This window comes from Cervus canadensis, chromosome 23 (assembly GCF_019320065.1).
Source record: "Cervus canadensis isolate Bull #8, Minnesota chromosome 23, ASM1932006v1, whole genome shotgun sequence".
NCBI lineage: Eukaryota > Metazoa > Chordata > Mammalia > Artiodactyla > Cervidae > Cervus > Cervus canadensis.
Genome location: NC_057408.1, coordinates 52,062,878 through 52,081,716, shown reverse-complemented (window position 1 = coordinate 52,081,716; position 18,839 = coordinate 52,062,878). Strand labels below are relative to the sequence as shown.

At 43.1% G+C, this 18,839-nt stretch overlaps 1 protein-coding gene across 3 annotated transcripts; it reads right to left on the bottom strand.

The window, feature by feature from the left end:
* Positions 1–331: 331 nt before the first annotated feature.
* LOC122425826 (myosin regulatory light chain 12B) lies at positions 332–16,945 on the bottom strand. Of its 3 annotated transcripts, none has more exons than XM_043444469.1 (4): positions 16,798–16,945; positions 6,501–6,696; positions 1,684–1,845; positions 332–829 (listed from the first exon to the last, which is right to left on the bottom strand). In XM_043444469.1, the coding sequence occupies exons 2-4, from the start codon at positions 6,679–6,681 to the stop codon at positions 657–659; spliced, it is 516 nt and encodes a 171-aa protein (XP_043300404.1). In that variant the 5' UTR covers positions 6,682–6,696; positions 16,798–16,945; the 3' UTR covers positions 332–656. The 3 variants fall into 3 exon arrangements, with proteins under 3 accessions (XP_043300404.1, XP_043300405.1, XP_043300406.1); XM_043444470.1 differs by lacking the exon at positions 16,798–16,945 and adding an exon at positions 9,815–9,955; XM_043444471.1 differs by lacking the exon at positions 16,798–16,945 and adding an exon at positions 8,250–9,022.
* Positions 16,946–18,839: the final 1,894 nt, after the last annotated feature.

Sequence of the window (18,839 nt, the reverse complement as noted above, 5' to 3'; positions counted from 1 at the left end):
TACAATGCTTTACATAATGTAACTATTCATCAGATTTTACCTCTTATTCCTAGACCTGGATCAATAAAACGGTCAATGTATTCTTGGTTCCATTCTGTATTTATCATTCAATAATTTAAACATATGACCAGAAGCATGAAAGAAACCAAGGTATAACTAGTTTTTACTATATAGTGATGTTAATTTATATTAAAAATACTGTCCGATGTATGTGAAAAATCAGGTTTCCTGTGAAATCTGAATTATATGAAGTTGAAAATCTAAAAAAAGGACTACCCCCAACTACTAGGTATTTAACTTTCCATTATATTCCATTTGAGTCGGCATGATCTTTATTTCAAAATAGCATTTTTATTATATAAAAATGTAAAAATCCAGCAAAATCAGAAATACCGGATATATTTTCCTGGGCTTTCACATTTGTTGATTTTTATTTGCAATCTCTTTTTTCAATACAATTTACAACTTTATCCCCATTTGCAGTCTGATTATACAAGTGCTAAGTGGCAGGAAGGTCTAGAATAAATACACCCAAAAAAAGAGGCAAAGCTGTGAATCAAAGTTGCATGCAACAGGTCTATGGTGGGCGGGGGGTAATGTCTAGGAAAAAATATAGAGTAAGACAAAGTAATTGGAAAGTTTTAGCTCAAGTTCTTTCAGTCGTCTTTGTCTTTCGCTCCATGCTTAAGGATGCGCGTGAACTCGATGTAATTGAAATTCCCCTTTTTGTCAATAGGTGCTTCTCTGTACAGCTCGTCCACTTCCTCATCTGTAAACCGGTCTCCCATTGTGGTCAGCAGTTCTCTCAGGTAATCCTCCTGAATGGTGCCTGGAAGGCAGCAGAGAAAAGGGAGTTGTGAACACTGCCCAGCATTCTAATGATCTGGTTCTCAAACTGGTCAATCTTACAAGATATTTCATAACATACACATTTACATGAACAAAAATAAAGCAATATGTAACCATATCATTATGTTTTCCTATTGCCTTTAGAGTTCTTTATTAATATTAAATCATTTTAAAAGCTCAGTTAGTAGATCATATGCTTACAAAATTAATTTGAAGCAAGCATTTTCCAGAGGAGGGAAAAAACCCTTGTATTTTATACACACACACACATGACAGATATAGGATAGAAGGGCAATATGTTTCTAAGACCAAATGAAGGATGGTGCAGTTTTAAAAGGTTGAGACGGGGAGGCAGGAAGGAGGACGCAAGGTGTATCTGAGGAGGAGATGTGAGTGGCTGAGCAGAGGATTAATGCAGAAGCAAAGGGGAAAATTAAAGGAGTAAGAAAATGGAACAATCAGGCTTTTTTCAGTTTTAAATAATAAGGGGAAAAAAACCTAAGGTTTTAATCATTCAAGTTAGTGAACCATATATTTTGGTGAGATTTAAAGTCTCCTGAAGATGTAGTTTTCAGTGTCTAAGAAATACTATTTAACAGCCAATTCTTCTGGCTTTCATGGATGCTCAGAACCAAATTCAAAGGTTAACACCACACACTGTGTAGCTATATGACCTCCATACCTGTGTTTTGGCCCTTCTCAGTCAACTGTCCTATTGTAAATGATGGTTCCCTTTATTCATTTAAAAAAATTTTATTTTACTAATCTTTCTCATTTCCTAAAAACCGTCTTACACAGTCTGGAATGAGGCCGGGCAAAACAAAGAGTGCTCACCAGTCGCTTCTTCATCAAAGCAAGCAAAAGCATTTCTGATGACATCTTCTGGGTCTGTGCCATTCAGCTTCTCCCCAAACATGGTGAGGAACATGGTGAAGTTGATGGGCCCTGGAGCCTCGTTCATCATGGCTTCCAGGTACGCGTCAGTTGGGTTCTTCCCTGTAAAATTTGACATTTTTCCCATTTAAGGACAAAGAACTCATTTCAATAAATAACTATTGTTATTGTTATGTTCCACAATGTATTTTTTTTAAGTTACACCACCATTACATAAAACTAGTCTTTCAGTTAATTTTTCAGTTAACTTACATTGCTGTTGCTGTTTGTTGTTTAGTCACTAAGTCGTGTCCAACTCTTTTTCGACCCTGTGGACTGCAGCTTGCCAGGTTCCTCTGTCTGTGGGATTCTCCAGGCAAGAATACTGGAGTGGATTGCCATTTCCTTCTCTAGGGGATCTTCCCGACCCAGAGATCGAACCTGCATCTCCTGCATTGGCAGGGTAATTCTTTATCACTGAGCCACCAGAGTAGCCCATAACATAAAAAATCTTAGATACACCATTTTAAAAATGCATTCTGGGCTTAGATTGTCCATTCACTGATATTTTCTGCAACTTTTCCTTCACTGTGGTTTAGTTGCTAAGTCATGTCCAACTCTTGTGACCCATGGACTGTAGCCCACCAGGCTCCTCTGTTCATGGGATTCTCCAGGCAAGAATTCTGGAGTGGGTTGGCATTTCCTTCTCCTTCACTATTTTTCATTCAAAATGAAACAAAACAAACACATGAACTATGAAACAGGCAATGCCACATTAGCACATTCTGAATGTTGATAACATTAAAGACCCATCAGGACATTTCAATATTGGTTATTTAAAAAAATCTATTCACATTTCTAACTGTGGTACACGTAGCCATAATTGGTATGCTTCAAACAATTTATTTATAAGTTAGTCATTTAAGCTAAAACCATTAGATTGGTTTAGAACTGGGAGCTCATTTTAAACACTGTTAAATTACGTTCTTTTTGGTTGTCAGACACATCCCCAGATGCCATTACTGGTGTTGAAATGCAGTCTTGTTTAGCATTGTTCATGATGGGAAATCTTAACCTCAGTTCCAACCGTGAACACGTCTCCCTGTTCTGGTACAGTGGGAGGGAACTCCCCTGACCTTCCGCTGGAAGTTGGAAGAAATTCCCCTGGAATGGCCTCATTTGGTGGGAGTAACAAAGAGCTTCCCCGGTCCCAGCGCTTGTGAGGTCTACATGGTGTGGGAAAAGCAGCCCTGAAGGAAGTGTCTGGAGCAGTGGGTTTGAACCCCAGTTCTGCCCCTGGCTGCGTGCCCAGGAGGAAGGTGGCACCTGTCCAGGATTTACTTTCTATCTGTAAAACGACTTGACTAGTTAAACTCCAGAAGATTTCCCTTCCAGCATTAAGTTTGTACGATTCTCCATGAAAAGAACATATACATCAGTAAGTCTCTATTACACCCAACTAAGCTCTAATGCTATCCATGCCAGAATCAAGGTTCATATGTAAGTTTTACTCCTGGGAATCTGAGTGGAATATAAGTGCCAGGTTGACATCCATCTTATTGCATTGCAGTCTTCATTCAGTACACCTATTCAACATACCAATACAAAATCACCCCAAAATTAATCTCAGAATTCTTTAAATAAGTGAAAGTGGTTAAAAAAAAAAACATTACTTTTCTACCTTCAGGCCTAACCCAATTCTCTTGCAGCAATTTTTGGGGGATAAAAAGTGTAACCCAAAGGTGTGAAGAGTACATGGGTACAAAGAAGACACAGGGATTTAAAATGAACTGGCTTAGGCTAGGCACCTATGGACCCATTCAAGGAGTCTAATATAATTTGATTTAAAAGGTATGGGGTTCCCCAAATGGAAGTCCTCAAAGTCAGCCTCTTATTGTACCACAACTCTTTCACCCAACAAAAGCTAACTGAACATCTACTAGGAGGGAACAGGCTGAGTGTTCAACCTCTGGGATACAACCAAGACCCATAATTTTCCTTGGTGGGCTTCTTCGATAGTGACCTGAAATACACTTAGTGATTCAAAGTGTGGAAAACACTGGGATCCACCCCACCTGCAAGTCAACAAGTCAGATCCTATCTCTACTCTTGAAACAGAACTTGCCCTCCACCATGTCCTCTGCCTGCCTTTTGTCTGTGGAATAAATTTAGTCAGAGAATATATTTAATCAGAGAAATGAGAAATTCAGAAGCAAAGGAAAACAGTCAAAGGAGACCAAATAATAATAATGTAGCCATCAAGCACAATCAAGAACCTTTAGTTCTTTCTCAGGGGCTATAGATAACATTCTGAGTCACATTGTGGGAGCCATCTTATAGATACTAAAACACCAGGGTGAAGAAGTTAACCACACTATGACCAGACACCACCCACCACTTAGGTTGCCACAATTCTGAGAACTGGCCTCAAAGAAATAGAATCAAACGAATCCCAGAACTAAAGAGTAACTGTACTTAAAACAACCAAGATGACTCTGGTCAGACCATCAATGACCAATTTGAAGATGACTGTCAGGGCTGACTGTGCTGTTTCTACATGTAGCCCTCTCCTTCTGTCTATAAAAGCTCTTGCCACACTGATGGCCAGTGGAGGGGTGGGGAGTCCGCCTTTGGACAGATGCTTGCCCTCCCTTCCCAGCTGCCGGTGTCTGAAATAAAGCAAACTTTCTTTCCCACAAACCTGGCCTGTTTATTGGCTTCTGTTGGCTTCTGGGCGTAGAAGCCGGACCCCACACATACCCCTTTCGGTAACACTCTCGCTCTAAGAGGAATGTTTCAAAATGTTAACAACCAATGAATCTGGGTAAAGGATGGAAGTGTGTTCATTATACTGTTCCTTCAACTTTATATTAGCTTAAAAATTTTCAAGGGAAGGGCTATATGTATATTTATGGCTGATTCACATTGTTGTAAGGCAGAAACCAACACAACACTGTAAGCAATTATATTCCAATTAAAAACAAATTTTAAAATATTTTCAAAACAATGTTAGGAGAATAAAAGTAAAAGTAAAATAGGGGAATGAGATCATGTGGTTACTAAAAGGAAAAAAAGTGACACCTTTCCTCCTGTTGTCCGTGGCCCTGGAACAGCCGTTTCTGGCTCTCGGTCCAACATAGAAATGCTTATACACAGACCCTAACTGCGGGCCATGCTTGACTTGTGTCCCCTGCCCCCAGGCTTGACACTCCTTTCTACCAACCATGAAATCAGTGCCAACTCAGGCATGACAAGGAGGACTTTCCCTTCCTTTCTTAAGATCAAAACAACAAAATCACATAAAGAAGAATAAACTCACACCCATGTAACCAAAATGACAGAGGTTTCTGTTTGCTTTAAATCTTGTCTCTTTAAATGAAATATTGCCATTTGCAGCACCATGGATGGACCTACAGATTATCATACTAAGGGAAGTACGTAAGGCGCAGAGAAAGACAAATATCAAAAATCACTTATATATGAAATCTTAAAAAAAAAAAAATACAAGTGAACTTCAACAAAACAGAAACAGACTCACAAACATGGGAAACAACTTATGGTAACCAAAGGGGAAGTGGGGGAAGGGATAAATCAGGGATTTGGGATTAATAGATACACATCACTATATATAAAATGGATAAGCAACAAGATTTACTGTTCAGCATGGGAATGTTATTCAGCATCTTATAATAATCTATGATGGAAAAGAATCTGAAGCTGTATTCCTGAAACTAACACAATATTATAAATCAACTATAGTTAAATAATGTGTGTGTGTGTATGCTCAGTTGTGTCCGACTCTTTGTGACCCCATGGACTGTACCCTGACAGGCTTCTCTGCCCATGGAATTTTTCAGGCAAGAATATTGGAATGGGTTGCCATTTCCTACTCTAGGGGATCTTCCCAACCCAGGGACTGAGCATGTGTCTCTTGAGAGTCTCCTGCATTGGCGAGTGGATTGGGCCACTGGGAAAGCCCAAATAATGTATAAAAATCCATAAATCCCCTACCTTTACATTTTCATTTCTGTAATTATAAAAAAGTTATAAAGTGTGAAAGTCCCCTTCCTTGTGTTCCCCATCCCCCTTTTTTTTACAAGACCTGGCCTTCCTCCCTGAGATGATCATGATCACTTCTTACTGTCACTTCTGTTCTTATAACCTGTTCTCAACCTCTACCACTTGCTGTTGCTGCCAAGTCGCGTCAGTCATGTCCGACTCTATGTGACCCCATAGACGGCAGCCCACCAGGCTCCCCCATCCCTGGGATTCTCCAGGCAAGAACACTGGAGTGGGTTGCCATTTCCTTCTCCAATGCATGAAAGTGAAAAGTGAAAGTGAAGTCGCTCAGTCGTGTCTGACTCCTAGCGACCCCATGGACTGCAGCCCACGAGGCTCCTCCATCCATGGGATTTTCCAGGCAAGAGTACTGGAGTGGGGTGCCATTGCCTTCTCTGTTTACTACTTAGTACACTGTATTATTAACCACTTTTGTTTAAGATTCTGGTATTTTGCCACCTAGCCACTCCCTAGTTTTTCACCTAGTGGACTTACCATATTTAGCCACAGGAACGGAACCTGCCCAGCCACAGAGGCTGCCAGGCCCGCACCCCTGCAGGCGTATCCTCTTGTGACTGGCCCCGCCTCAGGAGGGAATCTCCCACTCAACATCTCTCAACAGGCCTCTGAGATTGCATATCCCACAAAAATTAATTCATAAAATGCTGATTTATGTTTATGCTGGAGGAGGTAGGCATATTAAGAACATAAAAGTCTACCTAGAGAAGCAAGCATGTCATGCAAGTCTTCCTTGTCGATGAACCCGTCCCTGTTCTGGTCGATCATGTTGAAGGCCTCCTTGAACTCCTGAATCTGGGACTGGTCAAACATGGCGAACACGTTGGAGGTTGCGCGCTGGGGGCGCTTCTTGGTCTTGGTCTTTGCCTTTTTGCTCGACATGGTGGCGGCTTAATTCTAGAATGAAAAAGAAAAGAACATAAAGCAAAACCGAAGGCATAGAGCACAAAGTAAAGGAAAGGACTCATGACACCTAAAGTTAGTGAGTAAAAATATCTCAGTGTAGAATGATTATTTGGGTTATGTTATGCACATAAATTTTATTTCCAATGTCACCAAAAAAATCTACAAAAAAGGAAGTTTTGAAGAAATAGGGAAGTACTGATGCAGCTTTCCCCCAAGTTTCATGAAACTCATTTTTATTAAACATGAATGAGATTAGAAGCATGCAGCAATAGCTCACACTTACCCAGTGCTACTGTGTGCCGAACACTGCTGTGAAGACGGGGGACTCCCCTGCAGACTCCAAAGTGGACACCTCAGTTCCCAAGGACCGTCCCATTTAACCCTCACAACAATCCTATGCAGCAGGTATGCCTTTTAACTCCATTTGACCACCAACATTACATAACCTCTCTGAGCCTTGGTTTGTTTCAAAATACAGTTTGAAAATTTAGAGAAGCTCACTAAATTCTGTTTTAGAGCAAAACACAATAACTACTCTAACAGAAGTGAGAATTAAATGAGATATATGCAAAGAGACTGGTACAGTCACTATAAGTACATGTTCAAAAGGCTCTCATTGAAAAAAAAAATCAAAACATATCTTTAATCTTGTATCCCTTCTAGCTACATCTTCATTTCCCATTTCCCCAGACAAAACTTTTAGAATAGTAGTCTAATTCTCAAATCTCTCCATTTTCTCATCTTCCCAAACACTCCTCAATTCTTTGTAATATAGTTTTAGTGGTAGCCTGTAATACTTTACCACCAATAATTTATATGTCAAATAGAATACACTTCTCATCCCCCCCTCCTTTTTTTTTTTTTGCCACATCATGTAGCTTGTGGGATCTTAGTTCCCCAAACAGGGATCAAACTTGGGCCCCTGGCAGTGAGAGTGCAGAGTCCTAGCCACTGGACTGCCAGGGAATTTTCTTATTCCATTTTTATTTGCAGTTTCAATTGATGTAAATAAACACAACACAAATAGACTATTGGCTTTGGAATTAGAAAAGTGCTGAGTTTGAATCTCAGCTTTACCATTACTAGCTACCATGGACACCAGGAAAAAAAATTGTTTTTTAAATATTTGTTTGCACGGAGTCTTAGCCACTGGACTACCAGGGAAGGCCACAGAAAAAATTTTTGATCCAATGTTTTATTCAGTGTTCACAATGGCCCTAAGAGAGAGGTACTCCCTCATTAGGTTAAAAAAAAAAATTAATGGCCCTCATAAAAATTTTAATTTTGCCCCAAAAGATGTCTGGCCTTGGTCCTCAGCTCCTGGGAGGTAATCTCTAAGTCCTTAGGATGTCCTGCCAGGTTTATCTGGAGTCTTGGGGTCAGGTGTTATCAGTCTGTCCTCTAGACAAACTTCTGAAACTGAAATCGGCCTAGGAGCAGTGGACAGTATCTAGGGGAAAGGTTCCCAGCAAAAGCTACAGCTAGCAAGCAAGGGTAGACAATACTCTGGCAGGCAATAGTCCATGCACACTGTCCCATCTTACCAGGAATCAATATTGCCCGTGGAGACCACTGGGAGCTGAGCATTTGGAATTCTCCTGGGCTCTGCACATCTCTTCCCTTGATTGATTTTAGTCTGATTCCTTTTGCTGTAATAAACCAGAACTACAGGTGTCACAGTTCTCAGTGAGTCCTAGCGGATTACTGAATCTGAGCAGTGGTTGTCCCGGGGAACCAAAACTGCAATTTGGTGTCAGAGATGACGGGGGCCTTGGGGACTGTTCTCTAACTCTGAAGCCTCAGAGTGCAAAGGCAGATGACTGGTGGGGGCAGTGGCTGAGCAGAGGAACTCTGGACCTGGGTCTCTAGGCCTTCCAGACTTGGACTTTAAATCCATATTGTTTTAGTCCATTTGCAGTTTTGAAGCACATCAGCCTTACAGTCCTTACTCTTGACATTCCAACTCCTTCCCCTGCCCGCACACTTGGCCTGAAAAAATGTTAATTTCTTCCCCTTCCTGTAATTTGGCTTGTATGTGACCTCAGTTATACTGAAGGTCAAGTTGGACACAGAATGTGATCCACTAGCAAGGCACTTGACTCTGCTTTAATTCTTCCTCACATTCCAAAACTGTGGGATTAAAATTCTTTCTCATGCTAAAAATTCTATGACTCTTATTTCTTCAAGATTCAAAAGATATAAAAGGCAGTAGATCTGAAGGCAAGAATTAGTGCTCTCCCTCAGTATCAACAAATTGTGTTTGTAACAGTCATTTAGAAAAATCTCCCAGAGAAAAATCTTTATGAAAAAAAAGATCAGACAATTGTTTCATGCTAACCCTACAGCTAACCCCAAAATATATTTAAACATCTTTGAAGCTTAGTTGGAATTGTACAAGAAGCTGATGCTGAGAAGGGAGAGGTAACCCAGTAAGGCTAGAAAAGCCATTATACAGTGAGCAAGTCTGAGCCCTCAGTCAAAACCTGTTACAGAGCAGATATGGCTCAATGTAGTAATACCACGATTACTTTAAAAAGAAAAAAGTTGATTTTTTTCTCTGTACTTCTTTTAAAAGTGGGCTTCCCTAATAGCTCAGCTGGTAAAGAATCCACCTGCGATGCAGGAGACCCCAGTTTGATTCCTGGGTTGGGAGGATCTGCTGGAGAAGGGATAGGCTGCCCACTCCAGTACTCTTGGGCTTCCCTTGTGGTTCAGGAGGTAAAGAATTTTCCAGCAATGCAGGAGACCTGGATCCGATCCCCAGGTTGGGAAGATCCCCTGGAGAAGGGAAAGGCTACTCACTCCAGTATTCTGGCCTGGAGAATTCCATGGACTGTACAGTCCATGGGGTTGCAAAGAGTTGGACACGACCGAGTGACTTTCACTTCATTTAAAACTAGTGCACATTTATATTTGTATATGGTACCCATAAAAGTACACATGTAAAATATCAAGTGATAATAAAACATCAGCTGAAAAGTAAGGCAAAGTTGTAGCAAAACGATCAATCTGAAACGAACTCTGGCCTCCAAAGAAACTTCCCTCCTCTTTCTCCTCAACTACTGAGATAAACGTCTTGGCTTTCTCCACTTTCTCACTTCCCACTCACCACAATCTGGCTTTCTCTTCTCTACTGTAAGCACTTTCCATTTGGCAAATCCCGTCTAAATCTTCTTGGACCCTTCTGCTGTATTTGACACCATTTTATCCTTCTTCTCTTCAGGCATCAGCAACTCTTGGCGTTGGTGAACTGTAATAGCAGAAATGAACTGTCCCAAAAGGAACAGGAGCCCCAGGTTCCCATCCTTGAAGACCTCACACTCTTAGGAGGGAGAATCCTGAACATCAGCTTGGGGTGCCTGGTTGAAGTAAGATGCTGGTCTGACTTGGTGTCTCAGGCTTCCTCTCAGTTCTATTTCTATGCCTGGTCTTCCTCCAGTTTCTTGTTAGCCTCCTCTTTCCTCCATTCACTTAAATATTCATGTTCCCCAGCATTCTCACGGTCCACAGCTCATTAAATTAACTCTGCGTTCCCTGGATGATCTCATCGGCTCTGTTCTGACAACACCTGTGACTCCCACGTCTGCATTCCCAGGGCGGGCCCTTCCCTTGGGCTGTGGACTCAGAGCCATTTGTGCTGGTGTGAGGCACTCATTTTAAGTCCCACAGACCCTCGGAATCAATGTGTTAGAAACTGAATTATCTTCCCCTCCTAACCTTTCTCAACTTTGTTTCCTGTCAGTTGACGGCACTATCGCTTACTCTCTCGCCAAGCCAGACAACCATGAGTCATCCCTGACTTGTCGTCTCCCCGAGAAACCAGGCCCAGCCTCTTAAATATATATCAGATTTGCTCATCTTCCTCTTGCTACCACCCTACTCTGGGCCTTCATCACCCCTGTGTAGAATATGTCTATGGCCAACACACCAACCTCCTTGCCTCTTGGTGGCCTGTCAACTGCTCTTTATCTTCCAGCCAGAGGTGTGTAAGACATGAAATGACCACATCATTCCCTTCTGAGAACTCTTCGGCCCTCCACCTAGGCCTACAGGACAAAGTACAAATTCTTAAGCACACACACCTTCCCCTGCTCTAGAATGACCTTTCTCTAGCCACTCTGCTGTCTACTTTTCCTTCAGCAACACCAAATGTCTAGAATGTGCCCAAGCACCATGCAGTTTCTCAACTCATATATTTGTTTTTGTTATTTTTCTAGCCCCAAATGCCTTAGCACCAGAGAGAATTAAAGGTCTCCTCAACTTATGGCTACTCCCATTTGCTGAGTGACCAATGTGCTAGGCACACGAGTCAATTAAATTTTCACATGCCCGCTTTACACATGAAGGAACTGAATAGCAAAGATGTCAAACAACTTGCCCACGGTTACCTGGTGGCAGACCCAGAATTCAACCCCACTTGTTCAAGGTGATTTTACCTGTGTATTCTTCATGCAATTCTTCTAGTTTTTATTTTTGGCCACAGAGCACAGGCTGTGGGATCTTAGCTGCCCTACCACGGATTGAACCTGCACTTCCACTGCAGGGAGCCATAACCACTGGACTGCCAGGGAAGTCCCTCTAGTTATTATTTTTAACCATAAAATATTTCTTAAACTTCCAATACTCACCAATATAATCCAACATTTCCGAACAGCTACTTTCCTCTAAACATAATTCCCAGTGAAACTGAGTTTTCAAATTCCAACTCTTCTGGGGAATTTATTTGCACAGATTAGAAGTACACAGCTGAATGGGAAGGGAATAAAACACGAATGGCACCCCCTGCAGCTGTGCAGTGCTGCAGCCCTTGTCTGGGTTCATCAAACGGCAGTATTTCCTACCAGTACCTGTCCTGGTTTGACATGACAGGTAAAGGCGTGACATCTTTACCTGCAATTGTCAAATTACTACTTGACCTATAAAGATCAAATGAATAAAACCCACCAAACTCCATCCTTAGTTACAAAAAATATCCATTTAGAACATAGCATATAAAGTAGTGAATAAGTCTTAACAGCAATAAAACAAGTCTCACTTCCTCTTCAAAATTTTTATTGTATTATTTTTGTAAATTTCTGATAGAGTGAACTAAAGGTTATATGTAGTATTCAGAGGTTAAAGAAGGGCAGGGATATAGGAATACTGGTGGTACAGGTGGTTATGGTGTCTATTTAGATCATAGTCTAAATATCTGCAAAATCACCTGCAATACTGCTGTGCAAATCAAAACATGGGCACTGTGATCATTAACAGGCAGCAACTGCTTGAGAACTTCATCCAGCCTCTGTGGCTTTATTGGGAGCCTGGGAGAGGTACTCACGGTGCAATCCGTCAGCTTCCTAAGAAGCATCTCAGGCAGCAACGTGATGCTACCATATGGCAGGTAAATATAGCTCTCACAGCAGTTAGCCTCTGGTTTCGACCTTGGCTGCACATCAGAATCACCTTGTAAAGTTTTAAAAAGTGATGTCTAGGTTCTGGTCTGGTACAACTGAAACTGAATGTCTGCAGGTGAAGCCTACGAATTGGTATTTTTAAAGTGCACCAGGTGATTCCAATGTAGAGTGAAGGTTGAGAATCACTGAGTTAACCACTTAGAAGGCACTGACTGTGGTTCTGAGTTTCTGCCTAACACTTCGTAATAACAGACTAATAACAGAAAAACAAATAAGTTTATTAAGGTGTATATCTCATATTTACCTGGGAGATACCCAGGGAAAATGCAACTCTCAGAGGTAGCTTAGAACTCTGGCTTCAATATCATCTTCGCTAAAGTCAGAAGAAAGGTGTGTGTGAAGGGGAGAGGCTAGGGATGAAGGTGAAAAGCACAGTATAAACAAGGGCAAGTTTCCCTTGCAGATTTCAGTCCCAGCCTTCCCCTCTAAGAGTCTAAGGTTGTCTCTTTAACAACCTTTGTCCTTCCTGATAGAGAGCGAAAGAAGACCTTTGTAAATTTGTGTCCTGCTTTAGGCAAACTTCCTGAAGCCAATGCTTAGTCCTTCGGTCAGGTCCTTTGCAACCCCAAGAACTGTGGCACACCAGGGATTCTCCAGGCAAGAATACTGGAGTGGGCTGCCATTTTCTTCTCCAGGGGATCTTCCAGACCTAGGGATCAAGCCTGCTTCTCCTGAATCTCTTGCACTGGCAGGTGGATTCTTTAGCGCTGAGCCACTGGGAAGCCCTTCAGGCAAATTGAGGGAGGGCAAAGAGATTTTCTTGTGTCTGCCTCTTTTCAGTTGCCTTCAGCTCCAAGTAATTTTTAGGCCAAAGTGGCATATTTTGTGGTGGCATATTCTGCCACCCTTCATACACAATGGAACATTGTGAAAATGAAGGGGTGTGACCTTGTCATAATAGATGTTGTGGGTTCTGCCATGCTCTCGCTCAGACTGCTCTACGTGGGGGAAGCCAGCACCAGGTCATGAGGGCACTACACGACCCCATGGAGAGGTCCATGTGGCAGGGAACTGGGGCCGCCTGCCAACTGCCAGCATCGACCTGCCAGCCAGGTGAGTCCACCATCTTGGAGGTGGATCCTCCTTCAAACCACTGCAAACCCAGCTGACAGCTGGACTCCCAAGTTCAAGACAGCCAGAATCACCCTGCTAAGCTGCCCTGGAATTCCTGACCCTCAGAAGCTCTGTATTGTTTTCTTAAGGTGCTAAATTTGGGCGTGATCTTATATACCCACAGAAAACTAATCAAGCCATTGTGTTTCCTTGGCATCTACAATATTTAATAGGGCAATGCCTTTATTTCAGAATTATAGCCAAAGAATTTTTAAAACCATGAAGGGGCCACAGCCACGTTTGCACTGGATAGGGAATTTTCTATTCCTGGTTAGCAAACTTTAATTCCTTCTATTCGGTTTCTCTCAAGTTCAGAGGGTTCTTCTCTTAAGTACAACAGAGTCACTCCTTCCTCAACATTCCCATCACTAACCTCTATCCTTTTCTTCAGGCTGATTACTATGCTGATTTCCTAGTTCTTGCTTTCTAATTGGAGTTTTCTTCAGTTTGTCTTGAATGATTGACTTTCTCAAGTACTGGTTGAAAAATTGATAGCATAATGGTACCACTCAAAAATGAGGTAACTGGGGGAGGAAGGAGGAGTTGGTTTCATGAGCAAAGGGATGACAGAGAGTTCAAGTTTTAGCCATGCTACAGCAGAGATGCCTGGGGACAGGATGTTTAGAAGGTTTCCTCTCAAGGCTGCTTTGTGAGCAGAGGCACAGAGTGAGGTCTGACAGTGGATGAAAGCAAAAAAAGCAGAGTGCTTCTTGGGTTAAAACCTAAGATAATTTCTGATTCAATTCTCATCTTCGCCAAGGTCTATCAGCATCTGCAGAAACATCTCGTGAATTCCCATGGCCATTACTGTAGTCAAGACCAGTGCTCGTGCTAATTGGGAAGATCAAATGACTGGATATGTGAGCAAATGTGAACAGCAATAATCAAGAGAACTGAGTATATAATCAACTTAAAATACTCCACAAAATTAACCTGACATACTCAACGACATATTATTGTTTTTATGCTGCCTATTTAGGCAGATATATAATCAGTTCCATAAATTACTGTATCTGTTATTTTAGAGCCAAACTCAATTTTACAGTTTTTCTCTTAGCAGCGGTGAAGTTTTCCCCATGCTATATGCATTTTAACATTTATCACATACATTATAATGCTGTCATTGCTATATTATGGGTTTTATGATCATCCCAACTGGTAGTAAACTTTCTATCATTTCTATTCCCCTATCATTTTTTTATTGTGAAACAATAAAGTTAAATTTACATATGGTGAAATGTATAGATCTTAAAAATGATGTACACCTTGTAACCACCACCCCAAGTAACCAACCATCAAGTAACAAACATGACTCCAGAAAGTTCTCTCCAAATCAATCACTCTCTCCCTAGGCTACCATTGCTCAGATTTCTATCACCACAAATAGTTCTGTCTTTTAACTTCTTATAGATGGAATTATACAGTGCATACTTTATGTGTCCAATTTCTTTCACTCAATGTTTTTGTTATGTATCTCGCTGCATTTATCAGTGGTTCTTTTCTTTACTCTTAATGCTCAGTCATATTCCATTGCCGTATCATTTACATGTCCATTTTTATGGCATTTAGCCTATCTACCAAGGATTGCCGGGTTAAGTAGAGTGTCTTACACATTGCTGGTGCTCAGTAAACACTAGTCAAGTGCACAAATACATATGCCTCCTCAAAATCACAGACAGAATTACATACACATACATCCTCTGTAAGGTAGGTCCCTAGGTCTGACTCCCCAGTTATGGCTTTCTCCAAGGTCTATCCATAAACTCCACTGGACTCTGGGCAAGAGATCCTTAACAAAATGTACCAGTCACTCCTTGTTCCATACCGGGAACAAACAAAAGCAATAAGAGTGCTAAATATGTGCTAGGCACTGGTCTAAGCATTTCATATGAATTAACTTATGTAATCCTCAGAACCACTTTGACATAAGTGCTGTTATTTTCCCCATTTCTCAGATGAGAAAATTAGGGCAAAGAGAATACATAATTTGTCTGGAGCCATAGGCAGAAAAAAGTAGAACTTAGATGCAAAATCATGCTCAGGAAGTCTACCTCCAGCACTTACACCACTAGCTCTTAACATGCCCTGCAGCTGAAATTCTCTACCAAGAAAACGTGGAGAGCTGGCTGGAGATAACAAGCACCACAGCTCAGGTGCAGAACAAAGGAAGATGCCAAAATCATCTCAAGATATACATTGTCTTTGAACCTTGGGAGACCAACAACCAGCTTTCTTAGGGGCTCCCAGTCCTTTTATCTCTCCTAAGTCCAGCAGCCCTCACCTGGGGACCTGTCCTTAAGCTGCAGTTCATCTTGCCCAAACTCAGTCTAATTAAACCATAAACCAAGTCAATCATCACAGAAGCTGTATCATTCAACAGAGCCTGGACAAACAAGAAGCTATGTACTTAACCATAAGCTCCAAGAGTCAGTCCATCTAATGCTCAGAGAAAATGGGTGGTCCAGGTGAACCCCTCAAGTGACCTTGGGCAAATTATCTCACCTCGCTGGATTTCACTCTTCTCCATTATAACACTAAAGATAACCTATAAGGTTCTTTTGAATTCTAAAGCGCGATGATTCTTTTCTCACTGAAGGAAAGTTACAAATCCATCTTTAACCAAGGTTGACAAACTAATACTCTAAACACTCTTTTCTTCATCTCTCTCCCTTAGTGAAGAATCCAAAATGACTCCCTAAAGCCTCTTACATAATCTTTTATTTCTCGTCAAGTTGGCAAGACATCTGTGAAAAGATTCCCACGGATCTACCCATTCCCAGCTATTATCCATCACAGTTCTGTTCCGTTCAGGCTGGTCTCCCCATCGTCTCCTTTCCACACGACACAATTTCCACCTTTTGAGCTTTTGGTCTTGTTACCGCCTACCACAGATCCAGCCATAAATAGTAAGTTCTCCCTCCCAGGGCTAAGTCCAAGGTCTTCACTGAGGTCACGATTCTTTTTTTTCAGGAAACTTTTCCTGATTTTTGCTGTTTGTCCTCTTCTTCATTGGTAGGAATAGAGTAAATCTTTGTAAGATGAGAGATGCTGCGAAAGAGCCAAAACTCCTACGGAAATCGTTCCATTCTGCCGGTGCCAACCCGGCACTCCCGGCAAGAACCAGATACTAGCTGGCCCCTTGTGTCCCCAAAGCACCCAGCCCTGTGTGTGGCACAGAGCCCCCTCACCCACCGACCGGGCCGCGGGGAGCTGGGGGGCGCCGAGGCACCAGGTATGTGAAGCCGTCGGGTGACGCAGCGCCGGGGACCGGCCGCCTCCGCCAAAAGGGCGGCTCCCCAGCCCGTTTCCAAACGCCTGAGCCTCCCGACCCCTCGACGTCCAGGCTCAGGCCGGCAGCGGCCGAGGCCTCCTCCCTGACCCTCCCCGCCCCACCGACAGGTCCCACAGCCCCCGCCCAGCCCGCCCGCCGGCACTGGGGGCGGGGGCTGGGGTCGGGCGGCCGGAGGCGCAGGGCACCGGGGCGGCCCCAGGGGTGTCGCGCGCGGGGGCGAGCGTCACTCACCGCGGCCGGACACCAGCACCAAGATGCCGGGCTGCCTGTGCAGGACCAGCGAGGGGACGGGCGCGACAGCTGCGGCGCCGGCACTTCCTGCCTCAGGAGGCGGACCGGAAGTCGCACCGGAAGGCGCGGCGGACCCAACTCCGGGAGGGGCGCTGCGCCGCGGTTCTCGCTCCCGCCGCGGCCGACTTCGCCTTGTCCGCCCCGGCGTGGGGCTGGAGCCGACCATCGCGGCCTGGGTTTTCGCTGTGTCTCGCGGGCCGTGAGGTCCGGAGCGGGCACGGCGCGGCCGGGGCCCCGCGGCCCGCCCTCCGCCCCCGCCTTCGGCAGCAGGTCCCGCAGTCCTTCCGTATTCCCGGGCCGGCGCGAGCCCCAGGTTTGGGGGTCGCAGGGCGCCGCCCACCCAGGGTTGTCACTTGGCAGATAAAAGTACACCTCGCCTGGTTACACTTGAGTTTCAGATAAAACGAGCAGTTTTTCAGGTTCCATCCCACGTCACACTGGGGAAGGTTAAGAGGGCGGCGGCCAGCGGTGCCCGCCTGCAGGAAAGCCCTTTCTTTACAAACTGCACGCCCAGACCGAGTTCTATCATCTCTCCTGTCTTAATCCGCACGTTATCTATCAGGTGTACGCCCTGACCAGGACAGTTTCTCCTTTCAACCACGGGAAAGCTTTATTCAAGTTATTTGCTTTCCTTTGATTCACTACAGTACAAACTTACATACAAGCGCACACGTTTCATACCATGCTCTTGGTCAAAACAAAGGACACCACCAAAATGCATTATTCCAGTTTTGTCCTAGCCTTCATATTCCCTCAACCTTGGGATATTATGAAAGTCACTCAGTCATATCCGACTCTTTGTGACTCCATGGACTGTAGCCCGCCAGGCTCCTCTGTCCATGGGATTTCTCAGGCAAGAACACTGCAGTGGGTAGCCGTTCCCTTCTCCAGGGGATCTTCCTGATCGAACCGGAGTCTTCTGCATTGTAGGCCGATTCTTTACAGTTGAACTACCAGGGAAGCTCTTGGAATATTATAGACGGATAAAACTATTTCTGGATAAAGAGATAAGAGGGCAACCGTTTGTGGAGCACTGTTGCCTCAACGTGTGCTGGATGCTAGGGAGAACAATCGAGTTTTTTATATTCTAGGAAAGTGATTAAGAAATCGAGGAATCTTTGATTAGAAATTCCTAGGTCATAGGAACCTTGTGTTCATCACTCTATACCAGTTGTTCTTAAAACAGTAGCACCAATAAGAAAAACCTGTGGGCTTCCTAAAAAAGCCCAACACCCCCCACCCCCCCGGCGCAGATTCAGGTCAAGGGTAGGGCAAGTATCTGCATTCCTAGTAATCACCCAGCATCCTCCCTGGAGTAGCACTGACCCCAGGTCCTTAATTGAATGCATTTTCTCTAGAGTCTGAAACCAATTGCTGAGAAGTCACATCTGGTTCTAAATTTCTCTCAGCTGCAGTCTCCCCTTTGGTCCAATAATTAAATTTTTTCCCATTCATCATAACATTTTGGCTTCTGAGGTCTTTGTCACAGAGCTCTTCTAGTGTGGGCTATTAACCATCCCATAAGTCCTCACCCTGGCCACCTTAATTAAGATCATAGCTGAGATGCCCTGACTGTACTGTCTTTGATCTCCATATCTGTTTCTAGAACTGTGCTTTCCAACACCATGGTCACTAACCACGTGTGGCTATTTAAATGTAAATTTAAAAATTCAGTTACTTGAGACACATTTTAACTGCCCAATAGTCACATGTGACCTAGTATCCTTATTGGAGAGCACAGAGCATTTCCATCATCACAGAAATTTCTACTGGCTAGCACTGTTCAAAACAATAATCCTAAGGTATACTGTTCTCTCTAGATTCAAAAGAAAAACTTGAAAAATTTATTGCTTATTAATGAAAAGTTGAATAAGTATCCAGTGATTGGGGAACAGTTAATTATGGCATACCCTTATCAAAAATAATTGTTTATTGTGGTCATTAAAAACAATGGTTTAAAAATAGGTAATACACTTAAAACA